The sequence below is a fragment of the Podarcis gaigeae genome (genome assembly GCF_964106915.1).
Source record: "Podarcis gaigeae genome assembly, chromosome: 13".
Taxonomy (NCBI): Eukaryota; Metazoa; Chordata; class Lepidosauria; order Squamata; family Lacertidae; genus Podarcis; species Podarcis gaigeae.
The window spans coordinates 38,302,637-38,321,461 of record NC_139689.1 but is presented as its reverse complement, the minus strand read 5'-3'; the positions used below and the strand labels follow the sequence as shown (position 1 = coordinate 38,321,461).

Here is an 18,825-nt window from a genome sequence, read left to right as displayed (position 1 = left end):
ATCAGGCAGAAGATGACTTATTTCAAAACATAAGACTCTGTTCAGTGATGAAAACTAACACCGAACTGTCGTTGCTGTGGTTGGAAGCATTTATTGATAAATTTGCGTAAGGATTTATACCTTGGGGCAGTTTACTTCTAGTGTTTACACATCACTTGGGGCAGTTTACAACAATTAGTTGTACTGAAAGTTTAATTCCCAGTGAAATCTATGGGAGTTTGTAACTAACTTGTCCCATTGATTTTAATGGGACCCAAGTACAGCTAACTGAGTCTGGATCCAACTGATAGTACCAAATGATTTTTTTCCTTTTCAACTAAAAAATTACAACACAACAGCCATATGTACGTTACCAGCTTAAAATGCAGCCAGGTTATTCTTTTTCTCAATGCAGATCAAATTTAGTTTGGGGTTCTTTTTTTGGGGGGGGGGACATATCTATATGCAGTATTTCATAAGAAATGACAGGATAGATATGGATTATGGCTGACATTGTGCACACCACTTTCCAAATAATTGGTGGGAGCACACTGGATACAGAGTAAATGGGAGCGTGTACACAGCCTGAATCTGACTAATTTGTCCACCTCCATCCTCTTTATAACCACTGTGCATCGTTCCTAAAAACTTTCTGCTCATACCTTGCAAATCCCCATCCTCTCAGAGATAGCCTAGGCGCCCTAATTGGCTGTCCAGCAAGATTTCTCTGGCGCCTGCCTTCCTGCTGGTGTGACTGGCGTTAACCTGCTGCTGGCTCTGCAGCAGCGGCTGGCGGGGGGTGGGAGGGGGCATGAGCAGGTGGGCTGGATTAACACCCCTGGTGCTGTGTTCACTATCAAGGGATCCTGACAGCAGCAGGATGAGGGGAGGCAGCAGGAGATAATTGATGTGATGTTTCTAGCTTCAAAGGCCAAAAGGACCTGGCTTCTGAGGCCAAGAGGGGAATCCCTATGGGGCACGCTGCCATGCAGAGCCCCCACTGCCCCTCCACATCATGGACTGCCCAATGGACTGCATCACACAGACCCTTACCTGATACCTGTTTCGGTGCAAGCATGGAAGCATCTACATCACCAATAGAAACACCTGCATCTAATGCCGCCTTCCAATAACATTTTGCAAAGAGAAGCCATTTTCTTCTTTCAGAGCAACCAGTTCTCTTTGGGCCCTTTTTAAATTCTGGAACCTAAATTTAGGGAGTTTTACAATAAAGCTTGGTGTTTTGTACATTTCCCCCAACCCACTTGCAAGGAAGGAGTCGTCAAAATTGGCAGATGGGTGTAATGGGGCACTAACACTGTGATGTCTACTCATAAGCAAGGCCTGTTAAGTGCAGTGGAACTTGCTCCCAGGTAATTGTGCTGTATAGGGTTGCAGCCTTTGTAGGCAGTAAGCCCCACTGAACTTAGCGGGGCTTCCTTTTGAATATACTTGCATAGGATTGTACTGAAAGGGACCTTCTTCCTCATATTGCCCCCATGGTTCAACAGCCCCCAGCCTCCTCTGTCCCTGGAGCCTGTGGACAGTAAGTCTCTAGCTACACTTCTCCTTGTCATCTCCTCTTTCCCCACTGCACGCCCCCTCCCTGCACCTTTCTCTCAGGCTCCAGTTTTCTCCATCTATACTTCTTTCAGGTCCCTCCTTCTCAGCACACTTATTATTTTCTTTGCATGAAGGCCCATAGCTTAGTGGTAGTTTCACATCTGCTTCAGGTTGCAGGTTCAATCCCTAGCATCTCCACATAGGACTAGGGGAGAACCCTGTCTAAAATGCCAGAGAGCCATTGCCAGGCATCAGAAAATATTATTGAGCTAGATGGACCAATTGTCTGACTTCATATAAGGCAGTTACAGATAGGTAGCCGTGTTGGTCTGCCATAGTCAAAACAAAAAAAAATTCCTTCCAGTAGCACCTTAAAGACCAACTAAGTCAGTTCTTGGTATGAGCTTTCGTGTGCATGCACACTTCTTCAGATACACTGTATCTGAAGAAGTGTGCATGCACACGAAAGCTCATACCAAGAACTGACTTAGTTGGTCTTTAAGGTGCTACTGGAAGGAATTTTTTTTTGTTTTCATATAAGGCAGTTTCCTATGTTCCTATGATCTCTTCTTTCATTCACCCTTCCTCTGTGCTTCCTATGTTTAGCTCCCCCACCTCTTGGTCTTTATAATCTGTCTGATTAGCCAGCACCCCACCTCTGCTTTCTCCATCAGTCCTGAAGTGCCTAGTCAAACTGACTTTTCACATCCCTTGCAGAGCAGCTGCAATGTTTGAGAATATTCTGTTGCTGATACCAGCCCCCTCAGATGCTAAAATGCTGGTGGTCACCAGCTATATATGGTAGCTGAGCCAATCATTTGCAAATGACAAAAGTTTGTTTAGCTATGGAGATGAGATACCTGGTGCATAATGCAGCTCGGAAGGGTTTTTCTTCCCCTTCTGCCTGGTTTTTACTACATAAGTGTTTTTGCTTTTAAGTGATTAATTGAGAACTGATTACAGTTAACAATTCCATATTTCAGTGCGATGAGGTTTTGACTTTTTTTAATAGAAGTAAGCATTCATTTCAATTACCAACACAAATTTTTGCTTTCTCTTCTGAGACAGCAGCTATGATTAAAACCTTTAAGCAAAATCCTGAACATCTCCACACCCATTTGTTTCTAGTCCTCATGGATTTCAAAGGAAAATCTAACCTAGAAATTAATGAATGTCTGGATAGGTGTTTGAGGCGTCTTGTGGAAGGAGAAGCCACTTAACCTACCTCACAAGGTCATTGTAGGGAATAACTGAGGAGGGGGGTGAACGGTGTACTCTTTGGAGAAAAAGTTGGCATATAAATGCAATAAATAAGCTCTTTTGCTTACCTGCTTATAAGAGGGATCAGCCAGATGGAGATGTCGGTTGCGAACCCCAGTATTCAGAGATCTCCACTTGGTTACAACTGGACCCGCACCGGTTGCAAAACGTGCCTGGCACCAGGGGAATTTTGCACACTGGTGAGGAGAGAGCTTAACCCCAAGTCCTGGTTTGAATGACATGCAAAGGCAAACCTTGCCTTAGCTAAGTGCAGCATTAAAAAGGTCTAGGGAGAAGCAAAGCAGCTAAGAGCTCCTCTCCAAGAGCCCACACAGTTGCACAGTCCCAGCAAGTGATAGTTTAACTTATTGTGTTGTATGAACTAGGCCATTGCTGAACTGGATGAACCAGTGGTCAGACTTGGTATAAGGCGGCTGGCTTCCTTTATGTTCTATGTTTCCTTTTATTGACTATGACCTGCTTCACAACTGCAATAAGATCAAGTAAAAACAAAACACCAAAAAAAAAACCCCATGATAAAACAGCATGTAAAGGTGTGAACCCAGCCAATGTATCCATCCCTTACACCTTATTCATATCCAAGAGGAATAACAGATATGCATTCTATTTTTTATCAGAAAAATATTTATTAAACAATCAACATTAACTTACACGACAATACAATATATACTCCACACATTGCAAAACTTACTACATACACCTACTTTACAGAAAATAAAATAAAAATAAAGAGAAAGATAAAAGATTATAATAAATAAAATAGTTTAAAATATTTTATAAATATTTTATAAATATTTTATAAATATTTTATAAATAAAATAAAAACAGATATGCATTCTAGTCTCCTATGTATGTTCCCTTTTCCCTATCCTTCTCACTCCTTTTCTTTCCTCTGGTCCCCATCTTTCTTATATTGCTGTGTACTTTAACACAAATGTATTCACACCATACATTAGTTTACCCCTCGGAGAGCTACAATTCCTGGCACCTTTAAGAAATCACAGTTCTCAGGATTCTCTGTGGGGAGCAACATGCTTTAAATGCACAGTTTGGATGTGACTAAAGGCTATGTACACACTATAATACCTTTAAAGCACATCCATCCATAGCACATTCTTTCCATGAAAGAATTCTGGGCATGGCTGTTTGTTAAGAGCTGCTGGGAATTGTGACTCTGAGGGGTAACCTATGGTGCCCACAATTATTCAAGGCAAAGAATGTGCTTTGAACGTGGTTGTCATGCCTTGAGTGTGTCAATAACACCAACCTCTTTCAAAGGTTTCAGTGACATTTTAAATGTGGGGTAAGCTGTAACTGAGTTGCATCGTGAGCAATCACGTGACCACTTACTTTACTACAGGATGAACTGCAGGTTGAACAGTGTCAACTTGGAAGTTAGCCCTATTTAGTTCTGTGGGGCTTAATTCTCCAGGTTGCATCCAACTTTAGTCAAGTTGGTGGGTTGCAAATGGGTTGCATCCAACTTTAGTCAAACTCAGAGCAGACCCATTTAAACTAATGGGCATGACTAAGTTAGTTTCAGGGACGCGAGTGGCGCTGTAGTCTAAACCACTGAGCCTAGGGCTTGCCGATCAGGTCAGCAGTTTAAATCCCCACGACGGGGTGAGCTCCCATTGTTCGGTCCCAGCTCCTGCCAACCTAGCAGTTCAAAAGCATGTCAAAGTGCAAGTAGATAAATAGGTACTGCTCCAGTGGGAAGGTAAACGGCGTTTCTGTGCCCTGCTCTGGTTTCACCAGAAGCAGCTTAGTCGTGCTGGCTACAAGACCCGGGAAAAACGTCTGCGGACAAACGTCGGCTCCCTCGGCCAGTAAAGTGAGATGAGCGTCGCAACCCCAGAGTCGTTCATGACTGGACTTAACTGTCAGGGGTCCTTTACCTTTACCTTTTTAAGTTAGTTTCATTAATTTCACTGGACGTACTCTGAGTAGGATACTTACTTGGATACAACCCAGTGTGTATACAATATAGCACCTTATATGAACAGGATGGAAAGAATAGCTAAATTGAAGTAGTTTTGCACATGACACTAAAATCACTTTTGAGCCTTTTGTATTATTAGTGTACATATTGGGATGTTGTTGGGAGTATACGCATTAAACTTAATGGACATGCCTCTAACTTAGGACCATTACTTTCAATGGGTCTACTCCTTGTATAAACTTTGTTTGGTAGAAAGTGGAAGATAGACTTCTTTAAAAATGCACGTTCTGTTTTGTGTAGTTGTAGAGAAAATACAAATGACAGATATGGCAAATGCAAAAAGAAAACCCCAGCCTAACAATTTAAGTATCACATGTGCAAACAATCAAGGGTTTTGGAGCCACATGGTGATCTTGGGCAATTTAAAGATCTGAATTTCAAGAAATGAACAAACTGAGTGTTGAGAGATGCTCATCATACACATATATGCATCTGGTAACTCAGAGGGCCCTGTCCACTCCCTGACTTATGCAGGGAGGGGCTGGATCCTGGTGGTAGAGCACATGCTTTTCATGCAGGGTGTCCCACAACCCATCCTGGCATCCCCAGTTAAAGGATATCAGGTGCCAGACCTTGGAGAACCCCATGGAGGCGGTGTTGGTAGAGCAGCTGTCTAAACTCGGGGGCTCAGGGTTGGGGTTCTTCTGGGTTTATGGACTGAACTGGGGGATAAAAAAACAGGCTTGTACAGTGCCTGGTGTGGTGGAAAAAACAGAGCAGGGGTTTAGGTGAGTTGTGGGGGTTGAGACTGTGCGATTGCTTGTAAGAACACATTGGCCTGTATGTGGGTTTGGAAAATCGGAATACGACCACAGTCTCTTGGGAATTGAGCTGCAGGAAACCCAGAGACATTTACCCAGGCTGGGGTTGATCCAGACTATGTTAGTCAAGCTTGAGTCTAGTGATGGGGAGCCTGTGGCCTGCCAGATGTTTTTGGATTCCAACTCCCATCAGCATAGGGTTGATGGGAATTGGAGTCCAGCAACATCAAGAGAGCTGCAAGTTGCCCATCCCTGTCCCACTGAACTCAGTGGGGCATTGGACACGACAAGCTTCCCAATGTTTTCAATAAAACTAAAGTGCTACTAACTTAGTCTGGATCCAACCCAGTCTCTTTTAGAGTAGTCCTATCTCATAAGATTGTTTTTACTTCATATATATTTATTATGCTTCCACATACCCTTCCTCCAAGCAGTGGTGGACCTTGGGGTCTCAAATTTCAGCGATGCCAAAATTTGACATCCCCACTCCTCTTTCCTTCCATTCCACATCAATGTTGCGGTGCCCCCAAGGCTCTGCACCCATCACAACCAAACCAGTTGCTCCAAGGAGCTCAGGGCAGCATTAGTGGTTCTTTCCCCTCCTCCAACAACCTCAAGAAGTAGGTAAGACCGAACACAAGTAATCAGTTCATATTTACGCAACCTGTTTAAAAAACGGAGTAGCAATTTGTTACTGATTTAGTTACAGTGTAATATATAGCAAAGAGGGATGTGGGTGGCGCTGTGGGTTAAACCACAGAGCCTAGGACTTGCCGATAAGAAGGTTGGCGGTTCGAATCCCTGCGACGGGGTGAGCTCCCGTTGTTCGGTCCCAGCTCCTGCAAACCTAGCAGTTCGAAAGCACATCAAAGTGCAAGTAGATAAATAGGTACTGTTCCGACGAGAAGGTAAACAGCATTTCCATGCGCTGCTCTGGTTTGCCAGAAGCGGCTTAGTCATGCTGGCCACATGACCCAGAAGCTGTACGCCGGCTCCCTCGGCCAATAAAGTAAGATGAGCGCCACAACCCCAGAGTCAGCCACGACTGGACCTAATGGCCAGGGGTCCCTTTACCTTTAATATAGCAAAATGTATCAAATACAGGCCTTTCGGAAGGGGGAAGAGGATTAGAACAAATATAAAATCATGATAAACTTTTTAAAAACATCCGCAAGACTTTTCCTATTATTGACAGGGGGGAAGTGCGTGTGAGTGTGATATCTTAAAGTTTGTAAAGTTCCAGAAGTCTTCTGTTACTGTTTTATGTACTATGGGATCAGCCATGCAAAATGTAAAGTAGCTTGAGCAAAGGGACGGGGACAAGAGGTGTAAGTTATACTTAAAAAGTAGTGTTTCATAACTGCTTGAACCAAAGCCCTTTCCTGCAAATTTAATATAGGGTTCTCTGTGTTCCCATTGTGGGACTCCTTCTCCTGTAGGGGCACACAGAGCCTGGAGGTGGCTGTTTTCCTTCCACAAGACACAGTTAACCCTTATACAGGTCACTCACAAGATATTCCTTTCACAGTCTTAAGCCCAGCACCCCCCCATCCCCTCGGAAACTGAGAAGCTGACATATCTGTGGCGTTTGTTGTCTTATTTTGGTCACCTCCACTGTCTAGAAAGCCATCAACACCACAGGCTAATTACTTGGAACTATATTCAGCAGAGCCGTTTTATGTAATGCCCTGATGGCAGCCGGCGGGGGTTAAACTAAGGCACAGTTATTGCTGCGCCAAGCTAGTTCCCTTGAGTAGGAGTTTCCCACACCCCTAATATACACATATATACACATAGCTAACTGAAGAGCAATGTATATTTAGTTGTTAAGGTGAACCTGAGCAGGACCAAAACAGTTGTTTTGAGCCACTCAAACGAAAATAAGGGCATAGTAAATTTAGCAAGCTCATACCTAAAACCAGAGCAATTACCGTAACACTTACTGGTGTGTGATTAACATTTAAAAGCATCCCTAAAACTCAAATGTTGAGGTTGGAGATCTGGAATTGAAAATTCTGCTCAATTTGATTTTTGTTTCAGTTGTATAGCTATGTACACACCATACATTTAAAGCACATGACCCACCATTAAATCTTGGGAACTGTAGTTTATCCCCTCACAGAACTAATAATTTTAATGGATCATATGTATAGTTTTAATTCTATTAATGTTTAATTCTTTTTAATGATGGTTCCCCCCCCAATGTTTTAGCTGTTTCTACTTTATCTGTAGGTTGCCTTGAGTCCCAGTCAAGAGAAAAGGTGGGATGTAAAAATAATAATAATAATAATAATAATAATAATAATAATAATAATAATTCCAACCACCCTTAACAAACTACAGTTCCCAGGATTCTTGGGTGGAAGTCATGTGCTTTCAATGTGTTTTCTGTGTACAGTGTGTACATTCCTCTGTTGCATCCCTTGCTTCTCTGATTTTGTGCCATGATGAGGCTTGTGCCAATGGCCTCAGTTTGGATTGCAGTTTGGTTAATTGTTTATTGAACATTCATCCTGATTTGTTTGCAGTGAGATTAGAGAAAGTTGGCTATTTATTGAGCATTCATTCTGATTTGTTTACAGGGAAGTTAGATGATACTGTGTCAAAGCCACTGTTGCCCCACAATTTCCAGTGCATTCCCCCATCACTGCCCTTATCACAAAAAAGTCCAATCTCTTGAGGAAACAGGTTTGCTGCACAAGACTTCCCAATCAACTATAATTTCACAACCTGAATTTACCTGGATGTGATTGAATACTACCTGAAAATGGTGACAATCTGGAAGTTTCCTTAGTTTATTTCCCCTCTTTTCTCGTGATGACCTCTGAAATGTGAAGAACCTCCATATGTTTGAGGCTAAAGTTGCTTCCTAGATGACCTGTTTAATCAAGCCTTCATCCTGATTTGTTTGCAGAAAGTTTGTGTTAGGAGATGAGGTGATATCAGCTATTTATTGAGCATTCATTCAGTTTTGTCTTTGGAGAGGTTAGGCAACATTGCAACAAGCAAATGTTATCCCTCTTTCTCCAGTACATTTCCTTATCACTTTCCTTCCTGCAAAAAGTCTGATTTGGGGGGAAGAGGAAGAGGTTTTGTTGCGCAAGAGCTGCAATTCAACTTTAATCGCTGAATCTGAATGTGCTGATAGGCAATTGAATCTCATCCCAAAATGCTGACAGTCTGGAAGCGCCTTCAGTTTCACCCTCCTCTCACCTTGGCTGAAGTACTCTTTTTCCAGATCTGGAAGGAGCTTTGTGAATTACCCTTTTCATGTTGTAACTTAATGACTTAAACCGTCAAGAGCCTAGGAAGACAATATTTAATGTCTTAAGTACTCTGAGGCCAGTTCGAGGACGCCCTTAGCATTAAATACTCAACAGACTTTTCTCTGTCAAATAGTAAGCTCTGAAAAATCCCTATCCCTAGTTCCCAGAGGAGTTTTCAACTGTTTTCATTAGTTTGCTTTTTAAGGTGTAGGATCAATATTATATGGCTGTTTAAAATAAATGTTTTTTAAGTGCAGGCAGCACACCTCAGACGTGAAGGGAACCAGCATTCAGCTTGCTGGTGTGATTATAGGGCAAACTAGACCAGCCCTACAATTCAGAAAGGGTGAGGCAGCCCACCTATGGCACCATTTAAATGACATCAGATTGCTGCATGCACACCATACCTTTCAAGTACATCACTTCCCCCCTCCCTTGAATTCAGCACACCACAAAAGCTGTAAAATTAATGTCTGTGATGCACCTCCGTTGATCTTAACCTTTGAGAGCATCTGTAGGGAAGGAGGCGGTCATTCAGATATTTGGGACCTAAGTCACCCAGAGTTTTAAACACTAAGGTGAGCACCTTAAATCAGGCCCAGAAATACTGTACACAATTTCTGCACTCTGGTTAGTATAGAAATATGTGCATTGCAATCAAGAAGAGGCTAAATACAGTGGAAGTCCCCTGGTGGAGTAACAAGCTACGCATCTGCAGTTTGAATCATTGGAAATCAGTAGGATCAATATGTCTGCGTAATCTCATAATGGCAGCAGGATTTGATCCTCTACATGAGGCCTAACACAGATTATTTGTTTTATTTAAGCCTAAAGCCTGTGCCTTCTAAAGAGTGAGAATGGATAATAAAATTGCAGAACAAAGGCAACTTCAGTCCTGTTTCCTCCAGGGCAAATGTGGGTAGGATGCTTGTGTCACTTAATTAATTTCCTGTTGGACCAAAAATGGTGTGAATTGGGACAGTACCAGGCTGTTGCCAAGCGTCCCAAGTATTAGCTGCACGTACCCTCTGCCCTCCAACACACTGGTGCCTCCTTCCCAAAGTCCAGGAAGCTCATGCGCATGATGTCAGAATGTTGGGACATCACATGTGCAACTCATTGCCCTCACAAACTGGCACCTCTGGCCCTAACTGTTCCCCTACGAAAAATTTCACCGCATGCCCCTGATTAAGCTGTAACTGGGCTTTCTCTCTCCACCTTTAGGATTCCCTCCAAAAGGTTTTTTGTACTTTTGCAAACTGCTGAGATGTCCTAAGCTGGTTGATGTCTCCCTCTTGCATGGAGGATCTAGCTTGGAGAATATTTTCGCTATTAGTATGTAGGATGTGCTATGGGTTTTAGAGAGTGGTCTCTAAAGGCAAATGATGCAGTTCCCTCTGTAGACCAGAGTGAAGTAAATCTGAGGCCTCCCAATAGCTGGATTAGAGATTGCTTGACAGCTGAACTGATTCCACTCTGAGCTGTCCGGAGAACAGTAGGCACTAAGGAATCGACACAGGTTGCGTGGAAAATGCAGGATTTCTCTGGAGACTGCCGGGGTTCTCTCCACCACAAATGCAAAAAAGCCTTGCTTGCATCTAAGCCAGTGTCAAGCAACTAAGTTCTATTCAGGGGAGGACCTTTGAAATGAATGGACGCATGGTAGTCATGTTCATTAAAACATGCTCTGCGCATGCCTAACATTGAATGCAGCTCTTAAGTATGCTCTCTACACATGGGCATCAGACAGACTGACCTAGTCCAGGGGCTATTCTGAGTCCAAACAGATCTGAGACAGAATTCCCGTTAACCCACTACACACCTCACTTGCTTGCAAAGCAAACAAGTCCTTCTTATATAGTGAACAGGAGTCAAAATTAGCGAGCCAGGAAATTAGAGCTGACCAGAGGACAGAGCTGGGAGGGGTGTTTGACCTTGACATTCGGCTTTTCTCCAGACTTTAGAAACAGCTTTCATTCTCCCTGAGAATATATAGGCCAAGCTGGTATGTGTCCCTGCTCCCAATGGGCAATATATACATTTTTATATGACCCTTCTCTCCCTACCCCACTGTGGATCCATGTGGTTCCCCCAAAGAACCCCCCAAAGTAGATTACTTGCTCCCACAAAGGATCATGGGAACTGTAATTTACCCCTCACAGTGTGCAATTCCCAGCAATCTAAATAAGCTACAACTCCCAGGTTTCTTTGAGAGAAGCCATGTGCTTTAAATGTATAGTGTGTATGCAGCCCAAGTCACAGAATCATAGAGTTTCAGAAGGGGTCTAAATCATAAAGTTTTAGACGGGACATTCTAGGCCATCTACACTAGTCCCATGCTCAATTCAGGATTTACATTGTAAGATGCAGCTATTTATCTTCTGCTTAAATACCTCCAGTAAAGCAGATCTCACCATTTCCAGAGGCAGTTTGTCCCACTGTCAAACAGCTCTTACCATAAGGAATGTTCTGCTAATGCTTAGCCAAAATCTGTTTCTTTGCAGTTTCCACAAGTTTGTTCCCATCTGCTGTCTGACAGCTCTTTGGATATTTGAAGACAGTTACCCTGTGGCTACATACAGACTGTATCTTTAAAACACATTCAAAGTACATTTGTGCCCCCCCCCCCCCGAATTCTGGGTACTGTAGTTTGCGCTTCACAGAATTACAATTCCCAGCAACTCTTAACAAACTGTTGGGCAGGGTGTGGGTGTGTTCTGAACATGTTTTAAAGGAATAGTGACACAGCCAGAATTTTCTCTTCACTGAGCTAAACGTACCCAGAACTTTCATTCTGTTCTTCACAGGTTCCCTCAAATTGCTTTGATTCCCTCAAATTGCTTGTTTCCAGTGAGGATGGGAAATGGCCAGCTGTGGAAACAGAACAGGAGACCTGAGTTGCTTAACAGAACTCACTTGCCAACTTATAAAGGATAAAAATAAATAGCTCTTCCATCTTTCTCATTTTCTTGTATATGCATATCAGTAAAGGAATGTACCGTTTCTGTATACTCCATAGCTTTTCAATTCCAAAGCATTAGAAACAAAATACCATCCATTGAGAACAAAATGTGCTGTTCATTCAACTTAATTCAATTGAAGCATTCAGAGTGAATAGTAATAAAATAATATTTAACACCAGTATACAGCTTGTAAGTGCTCAAAGTGCTTCCTGTGTGTATCTAGCTACAATTCTTACCATAACCCTTTAAGCCAGGCATGTCAGTATTATTGTCTTCCACATTGCAGATGCAGAGAGAGGGGGTTGTAAAGGCTGAGAATGTGGCTTGCCTATGGGTTCGTATCGGGACGCGGGTGGCGCTGTGGGTTAAACCACAGAGCCTGGGACTTGCTGATCAGAAGGTCGGCGGTTTGAATCCCCACAACGGGGTGAGCTCCCATTGCTCGGTCTCAGCTTCTGCCAACTTAGCAGTTCAAAAGCACATCAAAGTGCAAGTAGATAAATAGGTACCGCTCCGGGGAGAAGGTAAACGGCTTTTCCATGCGCTGCTCTGGTTCGCCAGAAGCAGCTTAGTCATGCTGGCCACATGACCCAGAAGCTGTACGCCGGCTCCCTCGGCCAATCAAGCGAGATGAGTGCCGCAACCCCAGAGTCGGTCATGACTGGACCTAGTGGTCAGGGGTCCCTTTACCTTTACCTATGGGTTCGTGTCAGTAGCAAGATTCCAACCAGGGACCTGCAGTTAGAATAAATCTGCCCATTCTGGCTTCCCATTTTCCTATCTTACACATTTGTTTGATATTCACATTTTTGTATTAAATTTTGCCTGATGTACACCTTTAAGCAAACATTCTTGTATTTCTTTTCACTAACATATGAATTTTTATGCACACTATTTGGTTGAAGAAGTGCAATGCAAAATTCAAAGAAGTGCAAATTTCAAAAGGTAGCTTTGGTTTTGGTTTGCATATGAGAAGGTGCCAGTTAAATGATAGGTAAAGGTAAAGGGACCCCTGACCATTAGGTCCAGTCATGACAGACTCTGGGGTTGCGGCGCTTATCTCGCTTGATTGGCCGAGGGAGCCGGCGTACAGCTTCCGGGTCATGTGGCCAGCATGACCATGCCGCTTCTGGCGAACCAGAGCAGCACACGGAAACACTGTTTACCTTCCCGCTGGAGCGGTACCTATTTATCTACTTGCACTTTGACGTGCTTTTGAACTGCTAGGTTGGCAGGAGCAGGGATCGAGCAATGGGAGCTCACCCCGTCGGGATTTGAACCGCCAACCTTTTGATTGGCAAGTCCTAGGCTCTGTGGTTTAACCCACAGCGCCACCTGCGTCCCTAGTTAAATGATAGGTTTGCATTAAAATCTGAACAGAATTCCCCTTCCCCTTCCCTCCTTCCTGATTCACAGCCAAGTCTCTTAGCTACTATACTCTGTCATCTCTCCGTGTATGAATGAGTACCTCACAGTGATGGCCTGTAAACCACCAAACTCTGTATCATGCACATGCCTACCTCTCTTCCCGGTTTCCCCATTATTCTGAACCACCAAGAAGAGGTCATCTGCAGGACGGGGTGCGTAGGATGTCATGGATTACAATGTGAAAGCACAGCCTGAACTGCTCTCTGTGGTGCAAAAATTGTGCAACTGTGGTGTCATGTACAGAACAGGAATTATATGGGGGGAAGTTGAGGAAGTCTTTTGGGAAAAGTGAGAACTTCTCAGTTGCTGCATACAGACCATGCATTTAAAGCACACACATTCCAAGCCCCCTGGGAACTGTAGTTTGATGAGGGTGCTGTGAATTGCAGCTATGTGAGGGGAACTACAGTTTCCAGGATTTTGGGGGGGGGGGTTCATGAGCTATAAATATATGATGTGTACTTAGCCAGTGTTCATATTGTGGATTATGAAGCATTCAGTGGAATGTAGTTTCTAAACTAGGAAAAGAAGGCAGGATAGCAGGGAGCAGTGACACAATTAAATCTGCTGAGCAAAGGTTTTTGGTTTTTTTAATGTTCTAGACCTAGCTTCACATTTTTCATTCCTCCTGCTTTCGTTCCTTTCTGCTTTCCCTATTTTTATAGGTCAAAGTCGCTCTTTTTTGCTGCCACCACCCAAAGTCAGCTTGCGCCTGTTGCTTTCCTCCTCCTGCCGAAGTAGCTTTGGATGGTTTCCAAGTAAAATAATAATGAACAACAACAGTAGATTTCTTACCTGCCCTTCATCATGAGGTCCAAGAGTAATTTCAAAAATACAATTTAACACAGTTAAAATGGATTTCGATCAAGATAACGAAGTAGGGCCTAAAGTATTGTTACACCTTGTGCCAATAAAGGCTAGTAGTAGTAGTAAGTATTGTTACACGCCACCCTCAATCTCTGAGCAGTTTGAGATTCCAGGGAGTTTCAAGCATACTTACAAGGGTCTCTGTTTCCTTTTGGACAATGAGGCACAGCAGAGACTATGGTGTCTTTGTGTTATATGTTTCATTTACCCATATATACAACCTGAACCTGCCATAGAGAGGCTCAGAGCATCAGCATTCCATGCAGGTCCTGCTTCTCCCCTAGCCACAGCAGCATTATTGCTCTGTGCCCTGCAGCTTGCCTCGCTTCCAAAGTCACATCCCAGCCTACTCTCCTCCCTATCCTAAGCACTGGCCTCTTTTAACAGAGGCCCCACTTCCTTTGATCTTCTTGTGTGAACGACCCATTACCCCAGGCTATCATCTCAAGGGCACTCCCATCAGCATCCTTCAGTAGTACCATGGACAGATGCCCCATCTGCCCGAGTGGAGGACTGGCCACAGCCCTTGTGATGGAACTAGTGTGAATGCTATGGTAGTGATGTGACTTGTATGTTTTAGCTGTGATTGTGTTAATGGAAAATGTGAAGAAGGCAGGAAGGCTTTGTTTCCATTTTCTGTGCTGGAGGAGGCGATGCAGTGGTCTTTGGGGAAAGGTTGACAGAATGGCACAAAATATATCCAGGGATGCAAGTCCTTGCATCTTACTTTGAAGAAGTGGACTAAACACTTTGCCTTGACCCTAATGCTTTGTACTATACAGATATTTTTTGTTATAATTCTGTTGAAACAGAGTAAGAATTTCAAACAAAACCAAAATCAGGGGGTAAAAACACATATGAGCAGTGTAGCTTGGTAATAAGCATCATATTTGAGTCCAGCATGACAGCCAAATTTCTCGCTGTGCGGCAGATAGTTTTGTGAACTCATTCAGGTTTAATAAGTCATATTAACACAATGATGCCTTAATGTCTCTCTCTTTCTCCCTTTCTCCCACCCCTTCCTGCTTTCCACAGATGGTTCATCACCGTTTGAACAGCAGCATAGTACATCACCTGCCACCACAAAAGTCCCATGCTGAAGACCCTTTCTTCATCGTTGAGACCATTTGCATCTGCTGGTTCTCCTTTGAGCTCCTCGTGCGGTTCGTCGCCTGTCCCAGTAAGCCCGCCTTCTTCAAGAACGTCATGAACATGATTGATTTTGTGGCCATCATCCCTTACTTTGTAGCCCTCGGCACGGAGTTTGCCCGCCAGCGGGGTGTGGGCCAGCCTGCTATGTCTTTGGCAATCCTCAGGGTCATCCGGTTGGTGAGGGTCTTCAGGATCTTCAAGCTCTCCAGGCACTCCAAAGGCTTGCAGATCCTAGGGCAGACACTCAAGGCCAGCATGAGGGAGCTTGGCTTGCTCATCTTCTTCCTCTTCATCGGAGTCATCCTGTTCTCCAGCTCTGTCTACTTTGCCGAAGCTGACCACGAAGGCACAAGCTTCACCAGCATCCCTGCGGCTTTCTGGTGGGCCGTGGTCAGCATGACAACCGTGGGGTACGGTGACATGTACCCTGAGACTGTAGGTGGCAAAATTGTAGGCTCCCTGTGTGCCATCGCTGGAGTGCTCACCATCTCCCTCCCAGTGCCTGTCATTGTCTCCAACTTCAGCTATTTCTACCACCGTGAGACAGAGTGCGAGGAGACAGGGCAGTACATTCACATTACCACCTGCCCATACACCCCGCCGCCCTCCCCTGCCCCTGCCGCTATCCGGGAGAGGGCCCACCTCAAGGAGAAGCATCACCATGGGGATACCCCCCATACTGTGCCCAATTCGGAACTGCTAGATGGCGTGGTGCCTATGGGCAACTCGGAAAACCCCAGCAAACGTCTCGTAACCCAAGTGTGACCCACCTTACCTATCCAAGTGACCGATCCCCACACCCCGACCTGACTTAGCCCTGCACCTCATTGTCTTAACTGGAAGGCTCTGCAAAAGCAAAACCCAAAATACCAATTAACCCAAACGCCGGTCTCTGGTTTGGCTTTCGAAGCCAAAGACAGTACATTGGGTACAGAGAGAACCTTTTGCATCACTTTTAGAGAGGAGACTGGAAGAGAAAGACAGCTGTGATTAAATTTGGGATGGGGCAAGTCACAGTGGGTTGCCGGCGGAGCACATGGCAGGACAGAAAATAAGGGGGCATCACGTGAACTCGGTCGCAAGGAGACAGTTAGACAAACAGACACACCCTTTTGCTCTGCTCCTTGCTTGGTTGGCTGAGGGCGCAGTCCATCCAGGAAGAAACAGTCCCTCCTGCCCTCCTCTGCTCCTTTTTACTCCCCTCTCCCTCTGCCTTGTCACACGCCGCTACCCTTCTGTGAGTCAAAGAGGCCCTGGCATGAAGATGCCTCCATGAAATCACAGCAATGCGTTCTTGGGTTACATCTGTTGGAGCGCACAGTGGAACATACCCAGAGCGACCCGGTCCCAAATAGCAAGAGCGGGGGATAAATAAGGGAACGCCATCAGCCACCCGCTTCTGAATCAGGGTATCATAGGGAACACTGTTAGGCGAGGGGACTGTAAATACATCTCCAGGATACAACTGGCAGAAGCAAAGGAGTTGTCAGCATCCATCTGTCCCTCTTTATAGGATCCCCTTTCATTAGGTGGCTATATTTCATTTTGCTGACAATCCACAGTGAAAGGGATAGGGGCAGACACATGTTAATTTCTTAGGCTACAACAAAGGTGTAATTCTTACATAACTTTTGTTTTGTTGTGAGCATAGCTCACTGGTAGAGCATCTGCCTTGCATGCAGATCCTATGACAGCTCTCCCTTTTCTTCCAAGACTCAGCCCCAAACCATTCTTCCATTTATTACAAGGTGGTAAATGCCAAGCCTGTCCTCTTCTGCTTCGGTGTCCCTCCCAAGAGGGCAGTTGAGTGCAGCACAGCCAAACCTTTTGCCCCATCTCTAGGACTGACTCCCTACTGATCATTAGGGCAAGGCAGCCTACATCATGCTTCAAATTTTGGTGATACCCATGAAAGGGCAGCAGCTGATCAGTTACCGAGTTCAGGGGTGGCCCACTAGATGCTATTAAACTACAACTCCCATCAGCCCCAGCTAGAACAGTCAATGGGCCAGGGAGAACCACAGGACAGCCATCTTGATTTAGATAGCATTAAATGTTTACCACCAAGGAAAGGGGGAGAGTGAAGAATACTGCTTGAACATTCTGCCTCTGGCACCAGAATGTCTTAAGCTTAGAATTCTGCCTCCTGCTGAGTCAAACCATTGGTTCATCTAGTTCAGTACAATCTGCCCTGACTGGCAGTGGCTCTCCCAGGAAATCTTACATAACTAGCAGGTAGAAATCGCAGGTAGAAATCTTCCCAGCCTTACTTTGAGACACCAGGGGTTGAAACTGGGACCATCTGCATTCAAAGCAGTTGCTCTACCACTGAGCTACAGCCTTTCCACCTGCATAACTCAAAAGGGGATTGCCTTATTGCACCCTCTGAGTTGACCCTTCTTCTCAGCCCAGTCACAATTCTCTGGTATCCTTGGGCAAAAAACCACCTTCCGTTCAATCATTTTCAAATCCACTCAAGCCGCAGCATGGCCCTCTTCCACCCCAGTCTGGCTAGCTACAAAACACTTAGCCACGTGAGCTCAGTTTGGTCTTCTGCCAGCTGAAGAGCACCCTTCACTCCCTCCAGGGAATCTCTGCTCTGATAAGTGATGTCTCTTTCAAAGTCAACCCCTATGATCTAGCCTGAGATATTTGCGCAGGAGGGGACAGCGAAGCGTTTCTCAAAAGTCTTAACCCAGCAAGTATCCAGCAAATGATCCCTACTCTCCCAGCCACCTTTCTTGTCTTAATATGTATTGTTTCCTGCTCCATTGGTCTTACAGGCTGGGTAGAGCGAGACCTAAGGGGAAGTTTACATTCATTCATCCACAGTGACATTTTCACCCTGTCTGGCTGCAGAGAGAATGCAGAGCAGAAATGCTTTACAAATGAAGAAGAAGAAATCCATAGCTACTTGGGCTTCATTAGGATGGGCATAAGACTTATGCCATAAGAGAATAAAAGCTATTGTGTGAGTAATGTGTGTGAGTAAGCTGAAGGTGTCTGGGTAGAAATGAAGAGCAGTGCAATTACCTTAGAAAAGAGTGATTGTGGTACCTATAAATAAAAGGGTAGCTACAGTTATGCCAATACTGCCTCCCCACCCCCACTTCTTCAATCAGATTTTGGTTTGCAAGGTAATTGTAAGTTATGTCAGAGTGTTAACTTACATTGTAAACCACAGCGGATGAAGATTGTAACTGGTGTGCAGGGACAAGACAGGACCCTGTGATCATTCAGGTGGCGTTCCGTCCATGTAAGTATGGCTCCAGCAGAGCTCCGCTGGGTAAGATCAAAAGCCCATCTAATCCAGCATCATATTTCCCACAATGGCCAAATAGACAACTCTGGGAAGCCTACAAGCAATTGTAATCCTAGCAGTGGCACACTGCCATGGTCTTCAGCAGCACACTGCCTCACTTGATGCTGCAAGCAGCCATTGTGACCAGCAGCCACGGACAGAATTGCCCTCTACGAATAACTTAGGCCCATTTACTTCAGCGAGTCTACTCTAGGTAATACTTAGTTGTGCACCATCCACTTTTATCTTGGGGCAATGTGGA

General features: G+C 44.6%; 1 protein-coding gene and 1 long non-coding RNA gene across 3 annotated transcripts in view; both read left to right on the top strand.

Moving 5' to 3' along the window:
• KCNA7 (potassium voltage-gated channel subfamily A member 7) overlaps nt 1–18,352 on the top strand; it is a 28,709-nt gene extending 10,357 nt beyond the window's left edge. For both annotated transcript variants that reach the window (XM_083709551.1, XM_083709552.1), the window contains one exon: nt 15,146–18,352. In XM_083709551.1, the coding sequence (XP_083565677.1) occupies nt 15,146–16,027 (882 nt within the window). In that variant the 3' untranslated portion in view covers nt 16,028–18,352. The remainder of the gene's footprint in view (nt 1–15,145) is intronic.
• Nucleotides 1–18,825, top strand: part of LOC310830275 — a 274,706-nt gene that overhangs the window by 154,722 nt on the left and 101,159 nt on the right. The window lies entirely within an intron of this gene.